At 38.0% G+C, this 26,753-nt stretch overlaps 1 protein-coding gene across 2 annotated transcripts in view; it reads left to right on the forward strand.

The window, feature by feature from the left end:
* The first annotated feature begins 539 nt into the window (after positions 1–539).
* Positions 540–26,753, forward strand: part of CATSPERE (catsper channel auxiliary subunit epsilon) — a 196,699-nt gene continuing 170,485 nt past the window's right edge. For both annotated transcript variants that reach the window (XR_005783631.1, XM_040451860.1), the window contains exons 1-2: positions 540–653; positions 1,850–1,898. Coding sequence is in view for 1 of the 2 variants with exons in the window: in XM_040451860.1 (XP_040307794.1) it covers positions 589–653; positions 1,850–1,898 (114 nt within the window). In the remaining variant the exon portion in view is untranslated. The remainder of the gene's footprint in view (positions 654–1,849; positions 1,899–26,753) is intronic.

A 26,753-nucleotide genomic window follows, 5' to 3' on the forward strand; every position in this document is an offset into this window, starting at 1 on the left:
GGTGTTTGTTTATCTTAGCTTTACCACAAGATTACAAACCCCTTTGTAAACCAGAAAGCCGTCATATTTCCTTGTACTCAAGTGCACGAGGTGGCGTTGGGCCTAAAGTAGGTGCTCAATAAGTCCCCGTTACTGTTCATTTCTGTTGAACTTAAAAACCACTTCTAGAGTGCTGGATCCTGGAAAGCACTGCCAGATGTGTATTCGCTATTGCAATATTTATGTACGGTCACAACGAAGACTTGGGCTAAAGGATGCAGGAACTTAAAAGCTTCACCCTCGTTCCGTCAACTGGGATCTTCCGGAGTGGTTTTGCTCTTTCACTCCCAAAAAGCACGGTTTCTGCCCTTCCTCCCGTCTGGCTTTACGTTTCCTCCTCCAACCAACTACCAAGCTCAGGGATAGCGCAGGTAGCGGCGCGCTGGCACGCATGCGCACTGCGCGCTGGCCCTCGCGGGTGGGGCTCGACCCCGCCCTGCGGCGCCGGGCCCCGGACACCTCCTCGGCTGGTCCGCCGGCACCCCCGGGGAGCGCGCGAGGGCAGGGTGGGCGTGGCCCGGGCCGTTGGGCGGACGCCATCCCGGCGCCATGTCGGCCCAGGGAGTGGCGGTGTTGCTGTCGTGGCTGAGCTGCTGCGGCTCGGCCCTGTGGAGGTAGAGAGACGCCCAAGGCGCCCTGGGACACCGGGCAGGGCGCGCCCCCGCGCCCTGGCGTCCTGGCCCACCCGCCCCTGCGGACCAGCGCCCCGAGCCCCAGCTCCCGGCCCCCAGCCCCGGCGCCCCGCCGCCCCCTTCCGCCAGTTTTCCATGAATGGGGCGGGAGTGAGGGGCAGTGCTAGGGCTCTGCTCCTCCAGGGTCTTGGTGACTTCGCGTGGCTGTCGGGTGCACAGCTGAGCCCCCGCGAATCCGTACACTCGTTTCCTCCTGCCGCGCTCTCGTTCCGCCGGAGACGAGCGGAGCAAACGAGAACCCAGAAGTCGCCACCACCGGGGAGTGGAGGCAGGGAGCGAGGGCACTTCCCTAGGGTGACTAGGTGGTTGATGGTTTCTGGTGCTTTGTAAGCTTCCATTTTTTCCTCTATAAGGTGAAGAAGAGGAAACCTGCCTCACGGGGTTGTCGTGAGGCTTGAATGCAAAGATATATTTAGCTCCCAGCATAAGCCTGGCAAACAATGGATCAATAAATAAGGATAGGGGATATTATTAAGGATGGCCTGTGAATTCTAGGTGTTGTATAAACTTTATGTTGTACCCCAGAGGTCACCAAACTTTTCCGGAAAGGACCAGGTAGTCAATACTTGGGGCTTTACAGATGATGCAGTCAACTCTGCCATTTTAGGGATTCATGCACACCCTTACAATAGCCAACCAGGGGATGTGGCTGTGCGCCAATGAATCTCTATTAGAAAAACAAACAGGTGGAATTGGACCTGTAAGGCATGGTTTGACACCCCCTGGTCTACATTCATAACGGACGAGAATACTAAATTCATTGAGATGCTTAGTGCAGACAAAGTTGCAGGCAAAAGTCAGGGTAGATGTCTTATTGAACGAATTCTTCCTTTGCTCAAGGTCTAACAGATATGTACCTACATTTTCTACTAAGAGCGTTAACATTTTGTTTTTGACATTTCGTATCGGTTTCCTTTAATGATCTAAGGTAGGGCTGCAATCATTTCTTTCTCCTTATGAGTCCAGTTCCGTTTTCCAGTTCCATTTATTGAATATTGCCTCTGTCATATGCAAAACTTCCCTCTGCACTTATGTCCTCTTGAGGGTTTGCTATACAATCCCTCTTATTTGGAGGAGAAATTAGTTTTAATATTTATATTTGACCTTTTCCTCCACAGGTATTCCAGTAACAGCCCAAGCTACCACATTTTTAGTACCAGAAGTACTGTAAGTGTTTAATTTTTTTCAAACTATAGTCAAGAATCACTTTTTACCTTAGAGCAAAGAGCAGTGTTTTATACTTAGTTGTATAGTGTGGTGTCATTCATTTGTTTTTATTTTATTTCCGTTGTCTCATTTGTCATCCTAATATAAATCCTCTTCCCAATGAATGTCCTTAGATATGTGTGTAGCGAAAACAAATAATGTGGTTTTGAGTGTTTTTTTTTTTATTTAGTATTCACAGATAAGATGGTCATACAATATATTGTGTAAACTATAGACAGTGAAAGATAGTGCTATTAATATTTTTGCTGGGACAGCGTGTATGAATTGGAACGGCCTAGATAGACGGAGATGTATGGTCACCAAAGCTGTAAATTTCATTCTCTATATTACTTTTTTTATCCAATACTTTGCCTTAATTTCTTCTGAATGCTGCCTGCTTACTAGTGTGTGTTTTATTTGATTTATATACCCCCCTAATGATGGACACGTGGCTTTCTATCACCACAAACAACACTGTGAAGAAGATCCTTCTACATGTCCTTTCACGGGTCTGCGCAATAATTTTTCAGTTATGGTTGCAGGGACACAGGGAAAGCAGACAATTTAACTAAATTCTGCAAGATTGTTCTTAAATGGCAATCACAATTTCCACTCTCACCTAGTGCACATCTCCACCAAAGTCTGGTATTATTGAAGTTTCTATTTTTTACCAACATTGTTAGTATGTGCTAATATCACTGTTGCTATTTTCAATTCTCTGACAGCTACTGATTTTGAGCATCTCTTACCACATTTACACAAGCTTCTCTTCTGAATTGCCTGGTCATAACCTTTTGCCCATTTTCCATTTAAGTTTATGCCCTTGTTGATTTACAGAGTGCTGTATACATTCCACTCTCTATATTAGTTGAATATTGGTTTTAAATGTTTCAGTTATCAGAGCATCTGCGTGACTCAGTCAGTTAAGTGTCCAATTATTGACCTCAGCTCAGGTCTTGATCTCAGAGTTGTGAGTTCAAGCCCCACGTTGGACTTTGCACTGGGAGTGAAGCCTACGTAAAAAAAAGTTTAAGTTTTAATCATTTTCTTGTCTCTCATCTACTCATCCAACCGTTAACTTTGTCCATGGATATTTTATTTTTCAAGAAAAAGCCGACTTTTGTTGAACCAAACCACTCTGCCTCCCCGCTCCCCCCCCCCCACTCTTTTTGACCTCATACTTTCTACTTTTTTTGCAGCCTTTTTTTTTTTTTTAGTGTTTATTTATTTTTGAGAGACAGAGAGAGACAGAGTGTGAGTGGGGGAGGTGCAGAGAGAGGGAGACACAGAAATCTGAAGCAGGCTCCAGGCTCTGAGCTGTCAGCACAGAGCCCAACATGGGGCTTGAACTCAAGAACTGTCAGCTCATGACCTGAGCCAAGTCAGACGCTTAAGCAAATAAGCCACCCAGGTGCCCTTGGAGTCTTACTTAAGAAAAATCTTCTCCTGCCTGGAGCTGCAAAGATATTTATCCTTTTTCTCTTATATGCTTTATATCTTGACCTTTCAAGTATAGGTCAGAAATTCATCTAGAGTCCACTTGTATATAATATAAAGTATGCATTCACATTATTGTCTCCATGTAATGAACCACCATCAATTAAACAACTTACTGTTTTTCAATTATTTTCTGGTATTATCTTTTTAGATGTTGTCAATATCTATATATAGAAAAAAGATAATACCAGAAAAATAATAGAAAAACAGTAAGTTGTTTAACGTAGCTGAAGTTTAGTTTCAATGGTGTATACTCTTTCCTTGAATTAACATGCCACAGTATAGGCATCCTTTTATTCTAGATAAGCAACTAGGTTGTTTCCATTTTTAGTCTGCTATGATTAGGGCTACTAGGAACATTTTTATGCCTATCTTCTGGTTAACATATATGCATTTCTGGTGGGTATATAACTAAGTGGAATCGGTAAGTCCTGGGGAATATGCACGTGTTCAGCTTTAGTAGGTGATGCAAAAGATTTTACAAAGTAATTGTATCAGTTTACACTTATATTCTATGTTTATATATATCATTGCATTTACATTATTAAAAATTTATTACGTTACTCAAAGTCAGGCAAAAGGAAACTATACAAACAACGTCATTTGTTTTTAAATCCATTGCTATCCATTTCTTGTAAAATCTGTACTTATCACCTAAATTGTTATTTGTAGTTAATTTCTTTAATATCATTTATCTATTTCATCTTTGTTTCTTGAACATCTTTGCTGTATAATTGACCATTTGATTAGTCATTTTAAAAATCTCTTTTTTTTCTAAGTAATCTCTGCACCCAGCATGGAGCTCAAACTCATAACCCCACGATTAAGAGTCACATGCTCCACCAACTGAACCAGCCAGGGCACCCTGTAAAAATCTCCTTTCTTGATCTCTACTGTTTCTTTATCATTTTTAGGGGAGGGGGGTGACAGAAATATATCATCTTAGTTGGCAATTGGTAACCAAAATAGTGGAATTATGTCATTATAGAAATGTAAATTGGGAGCCAGAGTTTGATTGTCCACCAGGAAGGTAGACAAAATGCAAGAGAGTAGATGCTAAAACCAGTGGTATAGCAGCTTCCTTGCAAGTGATATTCAGAGAAAGAAAGAAATTATTGAGTGTACAGAAGACACTTTAGGGATGAAATATTTCATAAATCTTGATGGAAAGCATTTTGAAACAGTTTTTCTCTACCTATTTGCTTTTCTGGGAGCTTTGGCATGAGCTTTGGCAGGATTCAGGTTTGACACACATCTAGGAACCTGTGAAGGTGCTCTGAGGGAACATAAGCTATGGAGGCCATCTCTCTACTTCCCTATGTCTCTCTACAGCTTGCCAGTATCTCCCATAAAGGAACTTATGCATTTGTCTAGAGCCTCGTTTTTGTAACCCACAGGACACCTCCGGATCTCCTGGCTCTAGTGGCCAGGGAGGCTTACACTTGTAGTCCCATTGGACTATATATATTTGTATACTTTAAAAGCTACTGCTTGAGTGTCTGGCTTCTAGACAACATGCATCTAGGTGCTCACTGAGATCCTCCCTTTGGGACAATGACAGGACTGGAACATCCTCAACTACTGGGAGTTATTAAAAATAAAGTAAGCTTCTTGAACAATCACAAAGTTTTGAAGGACAACCAAGACCTAGGGCAAGGTTAAATGATAAGCGTCATCTTTTACACAAGGCCACTTCATCAAGACTAGAAGAGGTGGTTATTTTATCTAATGCATAGAAATGAACACAAGAGAGTCAAGGAAATAGAAGAAACAGAGGAATATGTTCCAAACAAGAGAATCAGATAAAACCTCAGTGACAGGGGTGGGGGAGACACCTTACTCTAATGGAGATAAGTAATTTGCCTGATAAAGAGTTCAAAATGATAGTTGTAAAGATGCCCTTTGAACTCAGGAGAAGAATGGTTGAACACAGTAAGAACTTCAACCAAGAGATACAAAATATAAGAAGATACCAAATAGAAGTCACAGAGCTGAAGGATATAATAACTGAACTGAAAGGTACACCACAGGGTTCAGTAGAAGACTAGACAAGGCAGAAGAAAGGATCTGTGAACCTGCAAGCAAAGCAGTGGAATACACCTAAACAGAGCAATAAAAAGAAAAAAGAGTGGGGGGAAAAAAGTAAAGATATATTAAGGGACTTGCAGAACAACATCAGGTGGACTAACATTCACCTTATAGGGGCCCAAAAGAAGAGAGAAAGGGGCTGAAAATTTTTAAAGAAATAATGACTGAAAGCTTCCCTAATTTGGGGAGGGAAACAGACATCCAGATCCAGGAAGCCCAGAGAGTTACAAATAGGATGAACCCAAAGAGACCCCAACAAAGACACATTATAATTTAAACATTGAAAGTTAAACACAAGGAGAGATCTTACAAGCAGCAAGAGAAAAATAACTTCTGTTACATGCAAGATAAACCCCATAAGGCTATCAGTAGATTTTTCAGCAGAAACATTGCAGGTCAGAAGTGAGTGGCACAATATATTCAAAGTGCTGAGAGAAAAAAACTTCCACACAAGAATACTCTGTGCAGCAAAGTTTTCATACAGAATTGAAGGAGAAATTGTTTTCCAGATAAGCAAAAGCTAAAGGGATTCATCATCACAAACTAGCCTTACAAGAAATGTGAAAGTGACTTTTTATGCTGGGGGGGGGGGGGGGTAGGTACTAATTAGTAACAAAACTAATGAAAGAATAAATCTCACTGGAAAGGTAACTGTATAGTAAAGGTAGTGGGTTAGTTACTTATAAAGCTAGTGTGAAGGTGAAAAGACAAAAGTACTAAAAATAATAATTTCTTAAGGGATGCACAGGAAAAAAAGATGTAAACTATGACATCAAAAACAATGTGCAAGGGATTAGTAAAAATGTAGCACTTTAGATTGTGATCAACCTTAAGTTATTATCTACTTAAAATACACTGTTACAAGTTTTTGTGTGTAAGCCTCATGGTAACCACAAAGCAAAAAACCTGTAGTAGATACATAAAAGATAAGGAAGAAGGAATCTAAGTATGCCACAAAAGAAAGTCAACAAAACAAAAGAAAGAGAGGAGAGAAGAAACACAGAGAAACTACAAACCAGCCAGAATACAGTTAACAAAATGGCATAAGTACAGCCATACCTCATATCATTGTGCTTCACTTTATTGTGCTTTGCAAATACTACTGTTTTGTTTTTGTTTTTGTTTTACATATTGAAAGGTTTATGGCAACCCTGCATCAAGCAAGTCTGTCAACACCATTTTCCCAATACCATCTCATCTGCTCATTTCATGTCTCTGTGTCACATTTTGGTAATTCTCACAATATTTCAAATTTTCATTATTGCATTTGTTATAGTACTCTGTGATCAGTAACCGCAGCTTGCTGAAAGCTCACATGATGGTTAGCATTATTCACAATGTTTTTTAAACTAAGGTATGTACGACATAATGCTATCACACACTTAATAAACTATAGTGCAGTCTAAACAATGTTTATATGCACTGGAAAACAAAAAAATTATGTGATTCATTTTATTGTGATATACAATTTATTGTAGTGGTCTGTAAATGAAACTGCAATATCTCAGAGGTATACTTGTACATACCTATCAGTAATTACTTTAAATGTAAATGGACTAAATTCTCTAATCAAAAAACCAAGTGGCTGGCTGGATTAAAAAAAATCAATCTATGTGCTGCTGATAAGAGACTCAACAGATGTAAGGACAAACACACAGACTGAAAGTGAAGGGATGGAAAAGGATATTCTGTGCAAATGGAAACCAAAAGAAAGCAGTGTTGGCTATACTTATATCACACAAAATAGGCTTCAAGACAAGAGCATTACATGAAGAAGAAGCGTTCAATTGAATAAGATGACATAACATTGGTACCTATTTATGCATTCTGCATAGGAGTTGCTGAACATATAAAACAAATAATAACAGAACTAAAGGGAGAAATACACAGCAATACAATCATAGTAGAGGACGTTATTATCCCACTTTCATTAGTGGATAATCCAGACAGAAAATCAAAACGGAAATATCAGCCTTGAACAACACATTCAACCAGATAGAACTTAACAGATATTTACAGAACATCCCATCCAAAATGAACAGAATACACATTCTTCTCAAACACAGGGAACATTCTCCAGAATAGAGAGGTCATGAGTTAGGCCACAAAGCAAGTCTTAAGATTAGTATCATATCAAGGATGCTTGGGTGGCTCAGTCGGTTGAGCATATGACTTTGTCTCAGGTCATGATCTCTCAGTTTGTGGGTTTGAGCCCCATGTCAGGCTCTGCACTGACAGCTCTGACCCTGGAGCCTGCTTCAGATTCTGGGTCTTCCTCTCTCTCTCTGCCCCACCCCCCTCATGCTCTGTCTCTCAAGAATGAATAAACATTAAAAAACAATAGAAAAAATAAACATTTTAAAAAATTTAAAAAAGAAGATTAATATATCATGCAAATTTTCTGACTGCAGTGGTATAAAACTGGAAATCAATGATAAATAGAAAACTGGAAAATTCACAAATATGTGGGGATTAAACAACATGCTACTGAACAACCAATGCATCAAAAAATAAATTGAAGTACAAATCAACCAGTAACTTGAGACAAATGAGGAGGGAATGGGATGCAGCAAAAACACTTCTAAGATAGAGGTTCATAGCTTAAATGCCTAAATCAACTAACAAGAAAAATATCAAACAATATTACACCCCAAGAAACTAGAAAAATAAGAAATGAAGCCCAAAGTAGGTAGGTAGAAGGAAATAACAAAGATAAGAACAGAAATAAATGAAGTAGATGGGGCGCCTGGGTGGCTCAGTCAGTTAAGCATCCGACTTTAGCTCAGGTCATGATCTTGACGGTTCATGGGTTCAAACCTTGCGTCAGGCTCTGTGCTGACAGCTCAGAGTTTGGAGCCTGCTTGGTATTCTGTGTCTCCCTCTCTTTCTGCCCCTCCCCTGCTCATGCTCTGTGTCTGTCTGTCTCTCTCTCTCTCTCTCTCTCTCTCTCAAAAATGAATAAAACATTAAAAAAAAGAAAGAAATGAAATAGAGATTACAATAACAATAGAAAAGATCAATGAAACTAGAAGCTGGTTCTTTGAAAAGATAAAATTAACTGCAGGATACAAAATCAATATTCAAAAATCTCTTGTGTGGCTGTACACTAACAGCAGTCTGAAAGAGAAATTAAGAAAACAATCGTATTTGGAATTACATCAAGAAATAAAAATACTTAGCAATAAATTTAACCAAGGAGGTAAAAGACTGCTACATTAAAACTATAAGATATTGATGGAAGAAATAGAAGAAAACATAAATAAATGGAAAGATATTCCACACCCATGGATGAAAAGAATTAACATTATTGGGGCGCCTGGGCGGCTTAGTCAGTTAAGCATCCGACTACAGCTCAGGTCATGATCTCATGGTTCGTGAGTTTGAGCCCTGTGTCAGGCTCTGTGCTGACAGCTCGGAGCCTGGAACCTGCTTCGGATTCTGTGTCTCCCTCTCTCTCTGCCCATCCCCTATTTGCACTCTGTCTCTCTTTCTCTCTCAAAAATAAACACTTAAATTTTTTTTTAAAGAATTAACATTGTTAAGATGACCATACAACTCCAAGAAATCTACACTTTCAGTGCAATCTTTATCAAAATTCTAATGCCATATTTTACAGAAATAGAACAAACAATGGAAAAGTTTGTGTAAAACCATAAAAGACATCAAATAGCCAAAGCAATATTGAGAAAGAAGAACAAAGCTGGAGGCATCACCTTATATGATTTTAAACTACATCACAGAGCTGTAGCAATCAGAACAATATGTTGGCATAAAAATAGATATAGAGGGGTGTCTGGGTGGCTCAGTCGGTTGAGTATCCAACTCTTGATTATGGCTCAGGTCATGATCTCACAGTTTGTGAGACTTAGCCCCAAGTTGGGCTCTGCACTGACCGTGCGAGTCCTGCTTGGGATTCTCTCTCTCTCTCTCTCTCTCTCTCTCTCTCTCTCTCTCTGCCCCTCCACCCCCCTCTCAAAATAAATAAACATTTAAGAAAAGGGGCACCTGGGTGACTCAGTTAAGCATCTGACTCTTGGTTTCAGCTTAGGTCAAAATCTCATGGTTCATGTGCTGACAGCACAGAGCCTGCTTGGGATTCTCTGTCTCCTTCTCTCTTCCCTTCCCCTGCTCTCTTTCTCTCTCTCAAAATAAATAAATAAACTTCAAAATACATATATAGAGAGGGATGCCTGGGTAGCTCGGTTGTTTGAATGTTCAACTTTGGTCAGGTCATGATCTCATAGGTCATGAGTCTGAGTCCCAAATGTGCTCACTTCTGTCAGTGCAGAGCCTGCTTCAGATCTTCTGCCCCCCTCTTTCTCTGCCCCTCCCCTGCTTGTGCTCTCTCTCTTGCTCTCTCTCTCTCTTAAAAATAAATTAACAACATTAAAGAAAACAACACAGAGATTGATGGAACAGAATAGAGAGCCCAGAAATAAACCCATGCGTATATGGTCAATTAATTTGCAACAAAGGAGCCAGGAATATACAATGGGAAAAAGACAGTCTTTTTAATAAAAGGTGTTGTGAAAACTAGATAGCCATATGCAAAAGAATGAAAGTAGACAAGTATATTATACCATATACAAAAATTAACTGAAAATGGATTAAAGTCCTGAATAAAAGACTTGAAACCATAAAACTCTGAGAAGAAAACACAGGCAGTAAGTTCCTTCACATTGGTCTTGGCAATGACTTTTTTTTTTAAACTGATACCAAAAGCAAAGGCAACAAAGACAAACATAAACAAATGGGACTACAACAGACTAAAAATATTTTTCACAGTAAAGGAAATCATCAATAAGATGAAAGGGCAATGTACCGAATAGGTGAAAATATCTAGAAACCATGTATCTCATAAGGGGTTAACATCCAAAATATATAAAGAACTCATACAACATACAACATAAAATAGGAAAAAGCAAACAATTTGATTTAAAAATGAGCAGAAGATTTAAATGGACATTTTTCCAAAGACGATCTACGGATTGCCAACAGGAACGTGAAAAAGTGCTCAGTGTCACTAATCATCAAGGAAATGCAAATCAAAACCACAATGAACTCACTTCACACCAGTTAGAATGCCTATTATCAGAAATGAGAGAGGATAAACAGCGACTGACACCACAGAAACACAAAGGATCATAAGAAAATACTGTGAAAAAGTATATGCCAACAAACTGGACAGCCTGGAAGAAATGGATAAATCTAATCTTCCAAAGCTAAACAAGGAAGAAATAGAAAATCTGAGCAGACCAAGTAAAAGTAACAAAATTGAATTGGTAATCAAAAAACTATCACAGAATAAAAGTCCAGGACCAGATGTATTCACATAATGAATTTTACCAGACCTTTAAAGAAGAGTTAATATCTATTCCCCTCAAATTCTTCCCGAAAACTGGAGAAGGAAAGCTTCTAAATACATTCTATGAGGCCAACATTACCCTGATACCAAAAACAGACAATGACACCACAAAAAAATAAAACTAAAGGCCAATATGCATGATGAACATAGATGGAAAATCCTCAACAAAATATTAGCAAACTGCATAAAACAATACATTAAAAGATCACTTACCATGATCAAATGGGATTTATTCCCAGGATGCAAGCATGGTTCAATATCTGTAAGTCAATCAATGTCATAAATGACATCAAGAAAATGAGGGGGGAAATTATATGATCATCTCGGTAGATGCAGAAAAAGCATTTGACAAGATTCATGATAAAAATTTTCAACAAAATGGGGTTAGAGGGAACATACCTCAATATAATAAAGGCCATATAGGAAAACCCCACAGCTAACATTATACTCAATGGTGAAAAACTGAAAGCTTTTCCTTTAAGGGCAGGAAAAGACAAGGTTATCCACTCTCACCACTTTTATTCAACCTAGTACTGGAAGTCCTAGCCACCCACAGCAATGAGACAAGAAAAAGAAACAAGATGCATGCATATTGCTAAAAAAAGAAAAAGTGGGGGGCGCCTGGGTGACTCAGTCGGTTGAGCGTCCGGCTTCGGCTCAGGTTATGATCTCGCTGTCCATGAGTTCGAGCCCCGCGTCGGGCTCTGTGCTGACAGCTCAGAGCCTGGAGCCTGTTTCAAATTCTGTCTCCCTCTCTCTGCCCCTCCCCCCACTCATGCTCGGTCTCTCTCTCTCTCTCTGTCAATAATAAATAAACACTAAAAACTTTTTTTTAAAAAAGTCAAACTGTCACTATTTGCAGACCACATGATACTTTATAGAGAAAATCCTAAAGACTCTACCAAAAAGCTACTGGAAGTAATAAACCACTTCAGTCAAGTTACAGGATACAAAACTAATATGCAGAACTCTGTGCTATTTACTAACAACAAAGTAATGACTTTCTTGTTAGCACTAACAGTAAAGTCCCAGAAAGAGAAATTTGAAAAACAACACCACTTTCAATTGCATCAAAAGTAATAAAGTACCTAGGAATAAACTTAACCAAAGAGGTGAAACTATAAAACACTGATGGAAGAAATTGAAAATGACACAAACAAATGGAAAGATATTTAATTCTCATGGATTGGAAGAATTAATATTGTCAGAATATCCATATTACCCAAAGCAATCTGCAGATTCAGTGCAATCCCTATCAAAATACCAATAGCATTTTTCACAAAACTAGAACAAATAATACTAAAATTTGTATGGACCCACAGAAGACCCTGAATAGCCAAAGCCATCCTGAGAAAGAAGAGCAAAGCTGGAGGAATCACAGTTTCAGATTTCAAAAGAATACTACAAATCTGTAGTAATCAGAATAGAATGATACTGGCAGAAAAATAAACACATAGATCAACGCAACAGGATAGAAAGCCCGTAAATAAACCCACATTTTTCTATGATCAATTAATCTATGACAAAGGATGCTGGAATATACAATGGGGAAAAGATAGTCTTTTCAATAAATGGTGTTGGGAAAACCGGACAGCTTCATGTATAAGAATGAAACTGGACTACTTTTAGCAACATACAAAAAAGAAAAAAAAAAACTCAAAATGGATTAAAGACCTAAACACGAGACCTGAAACCATAAAAATCCTAGAAGAGAAAGCACACAGGCAGTAATTTCTGTGACACTGAGCATAGCAACAGTTTTCTAGATATGTCTCCTAAGGCAAGTAAGACAAAAACAAAAATAAACTATTCGCACTACATCAGAATAAAAAGCTTTTGCACAGCAAAGGAAACTATAGAAGTAAAAGACAACTACTAAATAGGAGAAGATGTTTGCAAATGATATACCTGATAAGGTGTTAATACCCAAAATATATAAAGAACTTATATGACCCAACCCCACCAAAACCCCAAAAACAAATAATCTGATGAAAAGTGGGCAGAGGGGTACCTGGGTGACTCAGTTGGGTGAGCATCTGACTTTTGATTTTGGCTCAGGTCATGATCCCAAGATTGTGGGATCAAGCCTCCCATAAGGCCCCATGCTGAGTGTGGAGCCTGCCTAAAACTCTCACTCTCTTCCTCTGCCCCTCTCCGCCACTTGCTCTCTTTCTCTAAAAAAAAAAAAAGTATTAAAAAAATGGGCAGAGAAGCTAAATGGACATTTTTTCCAAAGAAGATGTGCAGATGGCCAACAGAGACATGAAAAGATGCTCAACAACACTCATCATCAGGGAACTGCAAATCAAAATCACAGTAAGATATCACTTCACATCAGTTAGAATGGCTAAAATCAAGAAGACAAGAAACAGTAATTATTAATAAGGATGTGGAGAAAAAGGAACCCTTTTGCACTGTTGGTGGGAATATAAATTGACACAGCCACTGCAGAAGAGTATGGAGATTCATCAAAAAATTAAAAATAGAAATACCATATGATCCAATAATTCCACTACTGTTTACTCAAAGAAAATGAAAACACTAACTCAAAAAGGTATATGCCTCTCTGTGTTTATTACAGCATTGTTTACGATAGCCAAGACATGAAACAACCTTAAGTATCCATCAATAGATGAATTGATAAAGACAATGTGATACGTACACACCCACAAACACACAAAATGGAGTTTTACACAGCTATAAAAAAGGATGAGATTGTGCCATTTGAGACAGCATGGGTGGACCTAGAGGGTATAATGCTAAGTGAGGTAAATTAGACTGAGAAAGACAAATACCATATGACTCCACTCAAAATGGAATCTAAAACAAGTGAATAAGCAAATAGAGGTATTCTAGACATAATATTTCATCCATAAATATTTTAGTATGTATGTTAAAATGTTAAGATTCTTAAATTTTATTTTATTATTATTTTTACTTCCTTAAGTAATCTATACACCCACTGTGGGTATCAAACTCACGACTCTTGAGATCAAGAGTTGCATGCTCTAAGGGCACCTGGGTGGCTCAGACAGCTGGGCGTCTGACTTCAGCTCAGGTCATGATCTCACCACTCATGAGTTTGAGCCCCGTGTCAGTCTCTGTGCTGACAGCTCAGAGACTGGAGTCTGCTTTGGATTCTGTGTCTCCCTCTCTCTCTGCACCCACCCCCTCTCCTTCAAAAATAAATAAACATTTTTAAAAAGGCAACCCTAAAACTCTTTAAATACATACATACATACATACATACATACATACATACATACATACCATAGCCAAGGCAATTAGACAAGAAAATGAAATAAAGACATCCACATTGGAAAGGAAAAAAAAATAAATTACCTCTATTTGCAGATGACATGATTAATATAAAAACCCCTAATGAATCCACTAAAAAATTATTAAAACTACTGAGTTTAGTAATTTCATATGGAAATTCACATGGAATTTCACAGGGAAATTCAAGAAAAAAAGAATAGACTAGACATTTTTGAAAAAGAACAGTGTTGGAAGACTCACAGTTCCTGACTTTAAAACTTAACTATAAAGCTGCAGCAATTGAGGGGTGCCTGGGTGGCTCAGTTGGTTGGGCATCTGACTCTTGGTTTTGGCTAAGTCATGACCTCATGGTTCATGGGTTCGAGCCCCACATCTCTCTCTACACTGACAGAGCCTGCTTTTTTTCTTCTTTACTTATTCCACTTATAGTCTCTTAGTTGTTTTTCTGCCTTTCTTCAATGCCTTTTTTTCAGTTTTTATTCACATATAATTTCCCACCAGTAACTTTTAATTTAATCTTCATGTCCCTTATCATCATCTATTTCATGAGCTGGTTTAGTCAACTCTTATTTCTATTTGTGTTTCATTTTCTGTTCCTAGCTTATGAATTTACTTTATTTCAATTCCAGTATAGTGTTATATTTCAGTTTCAGGTGTACAACCTAGTGATTCACCTACTCAGTGAATTTATAACTCAAGATTTTTCTTTCTCTTATCACCAAATGCTTGTTTGATATTTAATTCAGTTAAATATCAGGTTGCAGTTTTCTTCTGGTTTTTGTTTGTTTGTTTTTTTAAGGGAATTTAATGAACTGAAATGTTTTTATTTTTATTTTCTATTCTCCTATAGCAGCTTTTTATAGGTAAAGTCTGATTACACCTTTGAATTTTATGGACAGTTTGGCAGCCTAAGTTGGTTTGCACCATTCCTAGATAAACTTCTCTCATTGTAGCAAAGTGCAGTTTCTTTAACTGATGGCTTTTTGTTGGTAGTGTTGCATTTTCTTGGTTGTTTGGTTTGGTTTTTCGACTTACCTGATCCTAAACTTCCCCTCTTGATTCTTCCCTTCACCACTTACTCTCCGAAGGGTGTTTCCCTTTCCTGTATCTTCTCTCCTGAAGTGACACCTTTCTGAGGGTCTCATGTGCTTTTAATTCCTGTCCTCACAGTTCTGTGGTCTCCCAGGAGGTTTTTTCCTATTATATTTTTGCACCTAGGGAGTGCTTTCTCTCTCTGTGGGTGATTTGAATTCAATCTTAACCTTTTGTTTCCTGTCTTTTCCCTGCAGTGTTCCAGAAGCCTCCTCACTCTCTGCAATGGATTATGATAGGAGCTTGGGTGAGAGCTCTGCTGAAGATAGTTGGTTTTTCTACTTACAGGTCTACTTGACATTTATAGTATTCTTTGTCTTCTTGCTTTGCTGTAATGTAGACTTTTCTGGGTTTTATTTGTTGATCCGTGTGTTTTTTTGGAAATGTGTGGAGAGAGTCAAACTTATGTGGCCACCATTACCTGGGCTAACCATAATCCCCCCCACCCCTCATGTTTTGATACACTGTCAGATTACGGGAATTAGCAACTATATCCTTTTTTTATACCCACCATGCAGAGACATGGTTCGGCAAAAACTTCTTATGTAATACTTAGCCTCAGTCCTTATGCTGATGTCTCCGCAGTCATTTCGATGGCCTGAAGCTCTTCTTCTAGCAGAATCTTGAGGAAGGGCTCTTAAGAGTAATATTACCTGAATTACTTCATGGTCATAAGAGCTTATTTATGGGTTTGGTATCTAAAAGTTGGTGTATCTGGATATAAAAATTATTGGCTTCTGTTTTATTTCTGTTACTTTGTTGTCTCTGACATAAAGTGTTGCTTCCAAAACATCTGGTGAAAATATGATTTGCTTTCCTTTATGAATAATATGTGTGTTGGTTGTTGTTCTGGTTGTTCTTGTTGTCTTGGTCACAATACCCAAACTGTTTCTTTTTAAGCCCAGTGCTTTTATTAACATAGCTCCAAGGGGCGCCTGGGTGGTGCAGTCGGTTAAGCGTCCGACTTCAGCCAGGTCACGATCTCGCGGTCTGTGAGTTCGAGCCCCGCGTCGGGCTCTGGGCTGATGGCTCAGAGCCTGGAGCCTGTTTCCGATTCTGTGTCTCCCTCTCTCTCTGCCCCTTCCCCGTTCATGCTCTGTCTCTCTCTGTCTCAAAAATAAATAAACGTTAAAAAAAAAATTTTTTTTTTTAAATATAGCTCCTGGTTGTTTTTATTTTTTAAATCATTCATAATTGTTTTTCATAGATATGAGCTGTGCCTTTTTAATATGTTGTTTCAAGTTATTTTATTTCACATATTACTCTTGACTTAGAGTTAGTGTTGACGTTACTGTTATGTTCCAAACATCTTGGTTTTCTTCTTCAGGATCTCCCAACTATACATACGTTGGCTTTTCTTTGCCTATCTTTTATATTTGCCACTTATTCTTGAATTACTTTTTATCTCTTTTGTTCTTAAAAAGCTGTTTATCTCAAGGCCTTATCTATTGCTTATTCACAGTTGTGTTTTCTCTAAACACATTTGGTTTATTTCTGAAATGACTTTTTCTTTTATTTCTATATTTTTCCTGAGTTCTAGCTTATTTATGAATTTCAAATTCTGATTTATATTGTTCTTTCATAACTTCTATCATTTCCTTATTTATTTTGCCTCATTTTGAAATAGTAGATGTATCAGCCAGTGTCCTCACAGAGAAACAGAACCATTTTAGAATTTATACATACTTATATTAAGAGATTTATTTTAGGGAACTGGCTCCTGTGACTGTGGGAGCTTGCAACTCTGAAATCTTTAGGTCAGGCCAGCAAGCTGGAAATTCAGTCAAGAGTTAATGCTGCAGTGTTGAAGCAGAATTTCTTCTCCAGGAAACCTCCATTTTTTTCTGAAGGTTTCCAACTGATGGAAGAGGCCCCATCCACATTATTAAAGGCATTCTCTTTTACTTAAAGTCAACTGACTATAGATATAAGCCACATCTATAAAATATCTTCACAGATAAACCTAGGTTTGCTTAAATAACTGTGTACTATAATCTAGCCAAGTTGATACATAGGCTAACACTCATATTAAGTTATAGCGTTCATTTATACATTGTGTATGTTCTTACAGTTACTCTGCTTCATATTTTCTTTTTCGTGTAATAACTATGTGAAATTAGACTGTGATCCTTTTTCTGTTGCTTTTTTTTTTTTTACATGAAATTAATTTTCCTGATCTTTAAGGAGGGTGGGTCAAAATAACTTTTCTAACTTCATGGCTGTAGAGTTACCTCTTCTGTTGTTTTGTAAAGCATCCAAAAAATGAGGCTAATACTTTCTGAGATCTCCAGATTCTATTTCCCTCTCTCATTTATCTGTAGCTTCTCTTTCCTTTGTCTTTATTGTCCCTTTCCAACTCTATTGGGATTCTTTTCCCTGTATTTTTCATTACAGATCCTTGTCCTGGAAGCTATCTTTGGGTCCTTGGTTTAGGGTTCGTAGGTCCTAGCTTCTCCTGCTCTTTCAGACATTGTCATGGACTTCATGGACTTACTTAGAAATGGAAAGTGCAACGACCCCTCTGGTTAGAGTTGCTATCCTCGAAGTGTCCTGCCGTGGTTTCCACTGAATACCTATCACTGATTTAGGTGGTTCTTCCCTTCTAAGGTCTACCATATTTGCTTTCTTTTGCTTCCTTATGCTCATACATGTGAGTCTGGTTGTTTTAGCTGGTTTGTTCTAACCCACTTATATTTGGGGATTTTGACAGATACTTTGTCACCAAGTTTTATTATTGGCATTGTCCAGTGTTGTTTGTTTTGTTGGTACTATCCTAATTGTTCTCTCTCTGCTTATAAGGAAATTTGGGTAGATTGAAAAACTACATCACCACTAACCCTTCACAATTTGTTTTCTTTTTTAAACTCTTCTTTTTTCCTCTTTTTAAACAGCCTTCCTTCTACTATTTTGGGTTTTCTCTGTTGTTATTTTATTAGCATCTTCTACTGAAAACAGAGTTTATTCACTTTCAAACTACCTTATTTCTTTTGTATATATTGAAGGATATAAATTTCATTTTAGGAGTTATTTATACTATATACTACATTTTGATAACATTGAATGCTTTTATTGTTTATTTATACATATTTTGTTATTTCCTTTGTGATTCCTCCTTTGCTCCATGAATCACTCAGAAGTAAAGTTTGGGCTTTCTATTTCAAGAATTATATGTAAAAAAAAAAAAAAAAGAATTATATGTATCCTAAGATTTTCTTCTACCTTTATGAGAAATTCTAATTTTATTTCATTAATATCAAAAGCATAGTATGTGTGATAACAATTCTTTGAGATTGGCTAAGACTAATTTTGTAAATAAGGTCAATTTTGATTAAATGTTCTATGTAAGATTGGAAAGAATATGTTTTATATTGGTAAATTTTAGGAAGTGTGTGTGTGTGTGTGTGTGTGTGTGTGTGTGTGTATCTTTTACAGGTTTATCTGTAGTTTGAGAAAAGTGTATCAAAAATATACCACAGTATTTGTGACTTTTAAATTTTTTCCTAGTAATTCTATCAAATTTTGCTTTATATAATCTACAGGTTTAAGGCAATCTCTATCAAATGCCAACACCATTTTTCACAAAACTAGAACAAATAATACTAAAATTTGTATAGAACTACAAAAGACCCCAAGTAGCCAAAGTGATGTTGAGAAAGAACAAAACTGGAGGTATTACAATCCCAGATATCAAGCTACACTACAAAGCTGTAGTAAGCAAAACAGTATGGTACTGGCACAAAAATAGACATAAAGATCAATGGAACAGAATAGAAAGCCCAGGAATAAACCAATTAATCTATGACAAAGGAGACAAGATTATACAGTGGGGAAAAGGCAGTGTCTTCAACAAATTGTGCTGGGAAAAGTGGGCAGAAAAATGCAGAAAAATGAAAAGGGACCACTTTTTTTTTTTTTTTTTTCCTTTTTTTTTTTTAATTTTTTTTTTTAACGTTTTTATTTATTTTTGAGACAGAGAGACAGAGCATGAACGGGGGAGGGGCAGAGAGACAAGGAGACACAGAATCGGAAGCAGGCTCCAGGCTCCGAGCCATCAGCCCAGAGCCTGACGCGGGGCTCGAACTCACGGACCGCGAGATCGTGACCTGGCTGAAGTCGGACGCTTAACCGACTGCGCCACCCAGGCGCCCCGGGACCACTTTCTTATACCACATATAAAAATAAGCTCATAATGGATTAGAGAGCTAAATGTGGGACCTAAAACCATAAAAATTCTAGAAGAGATCACAGGCAGTAATGTCTCTGACATCAGCCACAGCAACATTTTTCTAGATATGTCTCCTAAGGTAAGGAAAACAAAAGCAAAAATAAACTATGGGAACTCTATCAGAATACAAAGCCTTTGCACAGCACAGAAAACCATCAACAAAACAAAAAGACAACCTACTAAATGAGAGAAGATATTTGCAAAAGATATATCTGATAAGGGGTTAATATCCAAAACATATAAAGAGCTTATACAACTCAATACACACACACACACACACACACACACACACACACACACACAATCCAATCTAAAAATGGGCAGAAGACCTGAATAGACTTTTTTCCCAAAGACCTACAGATGGCCAACACAGATGTGAAAAGATGTTCAACATCACTCATCATCAGGGAAATGCAAATCAAAACCACGATGAGATATCACCTCACACCTGTGAGTGGCTAAAATAAAAAACACAACAAACAACAAAGGTGGGTGAGAATGTATAGAAATAGGAACCCTTGTGTACTGTTGGTGGGAATGCAAACTGGTTCAGCCACTATGGAAAAGAGTATGGAGATATTTTAAAAAATTAAAAATAGAAATACCATATGATCCAATAATTCTACTACTGGGTATTTATCCAAAGAAAATGAAAACACTAATTCAAAAAGACGTATGCATCCCTATGTTTATTGAAGCATTATTTACAACAGCTAAGATACAGAAGCAACCTAAGTATCTATCAATAGATCAATGGATAATGAAGATTGCTTATCAGTAGATGAATGGATAAGGAATACACACACACACATGCACACACAAACACACACACACACAGGAATATTACACAGTCATACAAAAGGATGAGATCATGCCATTTGAAACAACATGGGTGGGCCTAGAAGGTATGTTAAAGTGAAATAAGTCAGATTGAGAAATAAGTCATAGGGTTTCAGTCATATGTAGAATCTCAAGAAACAACGACAGCAACAACAAAGAATAAACAAAACACAGAATCAGACCTATAAATACATAAGACAAAATTATGGTTGCCAGAGGGAAGGGTGGCAGGTCGGGCAAAATGAGTACAGGGGAGTGGGAGATACAGGCTTCTAGTTATGAAATGAATGAGTCAGAGGAATAAGACACAGCATAAGGACTTTGTCAATGATCTTGTAATAGCAGTATATGGAGACAGATGGTGGCTACACTTGTGGTGAACGGAGCATTAATGTAAGACCTTGTGGAATTGCTATGCTGTATGCCTGAAACTAATGTAACGTTGTGTGTCAACTAAAATTTAAACATTTTTTTCTTTACATATTTCAGGGTTATGTTATATCTTCTGGTGATTTTTTTCTCTTTTTTCTTACACAGTCACTAATCCTATCATTTCAAACTTATGACATAGTTGGTATCATAATCCCCTTTTTACAAGCAAAGACACTGATACACTCTTTGCACACGTATATCTACAAGAAATGTGTACACATTATAAAACTGTTACTCTAAAGGTGAAATGATGTCCCAACGCTGGCTGACGTAGACCAATGTTGAGACTGAGACTGATGATATTAGGATGTGGATCAGTATCCTTCAAAAGAGGAAAGAAAGAACTTATAAATAAAAGAATGTGAAGCAGAAAAAAAAAAAAAGAAATAAGGAAAATGTGACTGATGAAAGTGATAGTGACAGTCAGTGATCTGTGAATAGTAGGACCTCAGAATTCACCATGTCTTGTTTTTAAGTGTCGGATCTTGTCTCATCCATTTTTCTTTATCCTCAGAATCTGCTGGAGTACAGTCACCTGCCAGACACTTGAGAGATTATTATTATTATTATTATTATTTTACTAAAAAAATCTTAATGCTTATTTATTTTTTAGAGAGAGGCACAGAATTGAGTAGGGGAGGGGCAGAGAGAGAGAGGGAGACACAGAATCTGAAGCAGAATCCAGGCTCGGAGCTGTCAGCACAGAGCCCAGTGCGGGGCTCAAACCCACAAGCTGTGAGATCCTGACCTGAACCAATGTCAGATGCTTAACTGACTGAGCCACCCAGGTGCCCCTATTATTAATATTTTAAATGTTTATTTTTTAGGGAGAGAGAGCAGGGGAGGGGCAGAGAGAAAGGGGGACAGAGAATCCCAAGCAGGCTCTGCGCTGACAGCAGAGATCCCAATGCGGGGCTGTAACTCACAAACCACAAGACCATGACCTAAGCCAAAGCTAGCCCCTCAACCAACTGAGCCACCCAGGTGCGCCGATTATATTTGAAGTAAAATAAGAATCTTATAGGGTTCTTTTATTAATTTATTTTCAAGTTAGTTAACATACAGTGTAGACTTGGCTTCAGGAGTAAAATCCAGTGATTCATCTTTTACGTATGACACCCAGTGTTCATCCCGAAAAGTGCCCTCCTTAATGCCCGTCACCCATTTAATCCACCCCCAACCCCCACTCCAGCAACCCTCAGATTGTTCTCTGTATTCGAGAGTCTCTTATGGTTTGCTTCCCTTTATGTTTATCTTAATTTTCCTTCCCTTCCCCTATATTCATCTGTTGAGTTTTTCAAATTCCACATATGAGTGAAATCATATGATATCTGTCTTTCTCTGACTTAATTTGCTTAGCATAATACCCTCCAGTTCCATCCACATTGTTGCAAATGGCAGGATTTCATTCTTTCTCATTGTCAGGCAGTATTCCATTCTTCATCCATTCATCAGTTGATGAACATTTGGGCTCTTTGCATAATTTGGTTATTGTTGATAGCACTGCTATAAACATTGGGTGCCTGTACCCCTTTGAATCAGCACTCCTGTATCCTTTGGATAAATTCTGGTAGTGCAATTGCTGGTTCTAGTTTTTGATTTTTTGAGGAACCTCCACACTGTATTCCAGAGTGGATGCACTGGGTCGCATTCCCACCAACAGTGCAAAAGGGTTCCCCTTTCTCCGCATCCTTGTTGTTTCGTGAGTTGTTAATTTTGGCCACTTTGACTGATGTGAGGTGGTATCTCACTGTGGTTTTGATTTGTATTTCCCTGAAGATGAGGGATGTTGAACATCTTTTCACCCCTTTGTTGTGCAGAAGCTTTTTATTTTGATGAGGTCCCAATAGTTCATTTTTGCTTTTATTTCCCTTGCCTCCTGAGACATGTCGAGTAAGAAGTTGCTGTGGCTGAGATCAAAGAGGTTGGTGCCTGTTTTCCCCTGTGGGATTTTGATGGTTTCCTGTCTCACATTTAGGTCTTTTATCCACTTTGAATTTATTTTTGTGTATGGTGTAAGAAAGTGATTTAGTTTCATTCACCTTCATGTTGTTGCCCAGTTCTCCCAGCACCATTTGCTAAAGATAGTGTCTTTTTCCATTGGATACTTTTTCCTGCTTTGTAGAAGATTAGTTGGCCATACGTTTGAGGGTCCATTTCTGAGCTCTCTATTCTATTCCACTGACCTATATATCTGTTTTTGTGCCAATACCATACTGTCTTGATGATTACAGCTTTGTAATACATCTTGAAGTCCAGGGTTGTGATGCCTCCAGCTTTGGTTTTCTTTCTCAACATTACTCGGGTCTTTTGTGGTTCCACACAAATTTTAGGATTGTTTGTTCTAGCTCTGAGAAGAATGCCGGTGCAATTTTGATTGGGATTGCATTGAATGTATAGATTGCTTTGGGTAATATCAGCATTTTAACAATATTTGTTTTTCCAACCCATGAGCACAGAATGTTTTTCCATTTCTTTGTGTCTTCTTCAGTTTCTTTCATAGCTTTCTGTGGTTTTCAGCATACAGATCTTTTACTTCTTTGGTTAGGTTTATTCCTAGATATTTTATGGGTTTTAGTGCAATTATAAATGGGATTGATTCCTTGATATCTCTTTCTATTGCTCCATTATCGGTGTATAGAAATGCAACCAATTCCTGTACATTGATTTTATATCCTGAGATTTTGGTGAACTCCTACATCAGCTCCAGCAGTTTTTTGTTGGAGTCTTTCAGATTTTCCAGGTAGAGTACCATGTCATCTGCAAAGAGTGAAAGTTTGACTTCTTCTTTGCCAATTTGGATGACTTTTATCTCGTTTTGTCGTCTGATTGCTGAGGCTAGGACTTCCAACACTACGTTGAACAACAGTGGCAAGAGTGGACATCCCTCTCATATTTCTGATCTTCGGGGGAAAGCTCTCAGATTTTCTCCACTGAAGATTATATTAGCTGTGGGCCTTTCATATGTGGCTTTTATAATGTTAAGGTGTGTTTCTTCTATCCCAACTTTCTTGAGGGTTTTATCAAGAAACAATGCTGTATTTTGTCAAATGCTTTTTCTGCATCTGTTGACAGGATCGTATGGTTCATATTATCTTTTCTTCTATTAATGTGGTCTATCATGTTGACTGATTTGTGAATATTGAACCAGCCCTGTAGCCCAGGAATGAATCCCACTTGATCGTGGTGAATAATTCTTTTAATGTACTGTTGAATTCAGTTTGCTAGTATTTGTTGAGAATTTTTGCATCCAGGTTCATCAGGGATACTGGCCTGTGATTCTCCTTTTCAGTGGAGTCTGTCTGTTTTGGGAATCGAGGTAATGCTGGCTTCATAGAATGAGTCTGGAAGCTTTCCTTCCATCTCTATTTGTTAGAAAAGTTTGAGAAGAATGGGTATTAATTCTGCCTTAATTGTCTGGTAGAATTATCCTGGGAAGCCATTCTGGCCAGGACTCATTTTGGGGGAGATTTTTGATAACCGATTCAATTTCTTTGCTGGTTATGGGTCTGTTCAAATTTTCTATTTCTTCCCAGTTGAGACTTGGTAGTGTGTGAGTGTCTAGGAATTTGTCCGTTTCTTCTAGATTTTCCAGCTTATTGGCACATAATTTTTCATAGTATTGTCTTCTAATTGTCTGTATTTCTGTGGTGTTGGTTGTGATCTCTCCTCTTTCATTCATGATTTCATCTATTTCGGTCCCCTCTCTTTTCTTTTGAGAAGTCTGGCTAGAGGTTTATCATTTTTGTTCATTCTTTCAAAAAACATTCATTGATATGTTCTACGGTTTAGTTTTTTTTGTTTGTTTTGACTCTACATTGTTTATTTCTGCTCTAATCTTTATTATTTCCCCTCTTCTGCTGGCTTTGGGCTTTATTTGTTGCTCCTTTTCTAGCTTCTTTAAGTGTAAGGTTAGGTTGTGTATGTGGGACCTTTCTTGCTTCTTGAGATAGTCTTGAATTGCAATGTATTTTACTTTTAGGACTGTCTTTGCTGCATCCTAAAGGATTTGGACTGTCATATTTTCATTTTCATTTGCTTCCATGTATTTTTAAATTTCTTCTTTAATTTCCTAGTTAGCCCCTTCATTCTTAATTAGGATGTTCTTTAACCTCCATGTATTTGGAGGCTTTCCAAAAATTTTTCCTGTGGTTGATCCCAAGTTTCATAGCATTGTGATCTGAAAATATGCATGGTATAATCTCAATCTTTTTGTACCTATTTGAGGGCATTTTCTGACCCAGTATGTGATCTGTTTTGGAGAATGTTCTATGTGTACTCGAGAAGAATATGTATTCTGCTGCTTAAGATGAAATGTTCTGAATATATCTGTTAAGCCCATTTGGTCCTATGTGTCATTCAGAGCCATTGTTTCCTTATTGATTTTCTGCCTAGATGATCTGTTCCATTGTTGTAAGTGGAGTATTAAAGTCTCATACAATTATGGTATTATTACCCAAAAGTTTGCTTATGTTTGTGATTAACTGAATTATGTATTTGGGTGTTTCACATTGGGGGCATAAATATTTACAATTGTTAGCTCTTCTTGATGGATAGACCCCTTAATTATGGTATAATGTTTCTTCATCTCTTGTTACAGTGTTTGTTTTAAAATCCAGTTTGTTTGATATAAGTATGGCTACTCTGGCTTTCTTTTGACATCTGTTTGCATGACTGATGGTTCCTCACCCCCTCACTTTCAATCTTCAGGTGTCCTCTGGTCTAAAATGAGTCTCTGGTAGGCAGAATATAGATGGATCTTGGTTTTTTATCCATTCTGATACCCTGTGTTTTCTGATTGGGGCATTTAGTCCATTTACATTCCAAGTGATTATCGAAAGATATGGATGTGGTGCCATTGTGCTATCTGTAGATTTCATGTTTGTTGTGATGTCTCTGGTTCTTTGTAGTCTTTGCTGCTTTCCACTCACAGAGTCCCCCTTAGGATCTCTTACAGGGCTAGTTTAGTGGTCACAAACTCCTTTAGTTTTTGTTTGTCTGGGAAAGTCTTTATCTCTCCTTCTGTTCTGAATGAGAGCCTTGTTGGATAAAGGATTCTTGACTACATATTCTTCCTATTCACTCCCTTCTGGCCTGCCAAGGTTCAGTAGACAGGTCTGCTACCAACCTCATGTGTATTACCTTGTAAGCTAAGGACCTTCTGTCCCTGGCTGCTTTCAGAATTCTCTCACTGTCTTTGTATTTTGCCAGTTTCACTATGCTACGTCATGGTGTTGACCTGTTTTTGTTGATTTTGAAGGGAGTTCTCTGTGTCTCTGGGACATGGATGCCTGTTTCCTTCCCCAGATTAGGGAAGTTCTCAGCTATAATTTGTTCAAATAAACCTTCCACCCCTTTATCTTGCTTTTCTTCTTCTGGAACTCCTATGTGATGCATATTGTTTCATTTCACAATCATTTAGCTCTCTAATTCTCCCCTCGTGATCTAGTAATTTCCTTTCCCTCTTTTTTTTCAGCATCATTTTCCATAATTTTATCTTCCCTTTCACCTACTCTCTCCTCTGCTTCTTCCACCCTTGCTGTCACTGTATCTAGTTTATTTTGCATTTCATTTATAGCATTTCTTAATTCATCATGCCTAGTCCTAGGTCTTTGATCTGTACAGCAATAGATTCTCTGTTGTCTTCTATGCTTTCTTCAAGCCCATCTATTAGTCTTATGACTATTATTTTAAATTCTTGTTCAGATATATTGTTAATATCTGTTTTGAGCAATTCTCTAGCTGTGATTTCTTCCCAAATTTTGTTTTGGGGAAGAATTCTTCTGTTTCATCATTTTGGCTAATTTCTGTCTTTTGCATGTTTTAGTAGCTTGTTATGTGTCTGCACCTGCAAGTACTACTATATTAAAAAGGGCTCATTCACTGTTGAGGGCCTGGCACTTCAGGAAGTGTTTTTGGCATATGTTGCATGCACTCTATTGTTGTGTTTTGGCTGCTCTGTCCCACTGGTCAGTCCTCTGCGGAGGTCCTCCTTGCT

This window comes from Herpailurus yagouaroundi, unplaced genomic scaffold (genome assembly GCF_014898765.1).
Source record: "Herpailurus yagouaroundi ecotype Mexico unplaced genomic scaffold, PumYag 205, whole genome shotgun sequence".
Taxonomy (NCBI): Eukaryota; Metazoa; Chordata; class Mammalia; order Carnivora; family Felidae; genus Herpailurus; species Herpailurus yagouaroundi.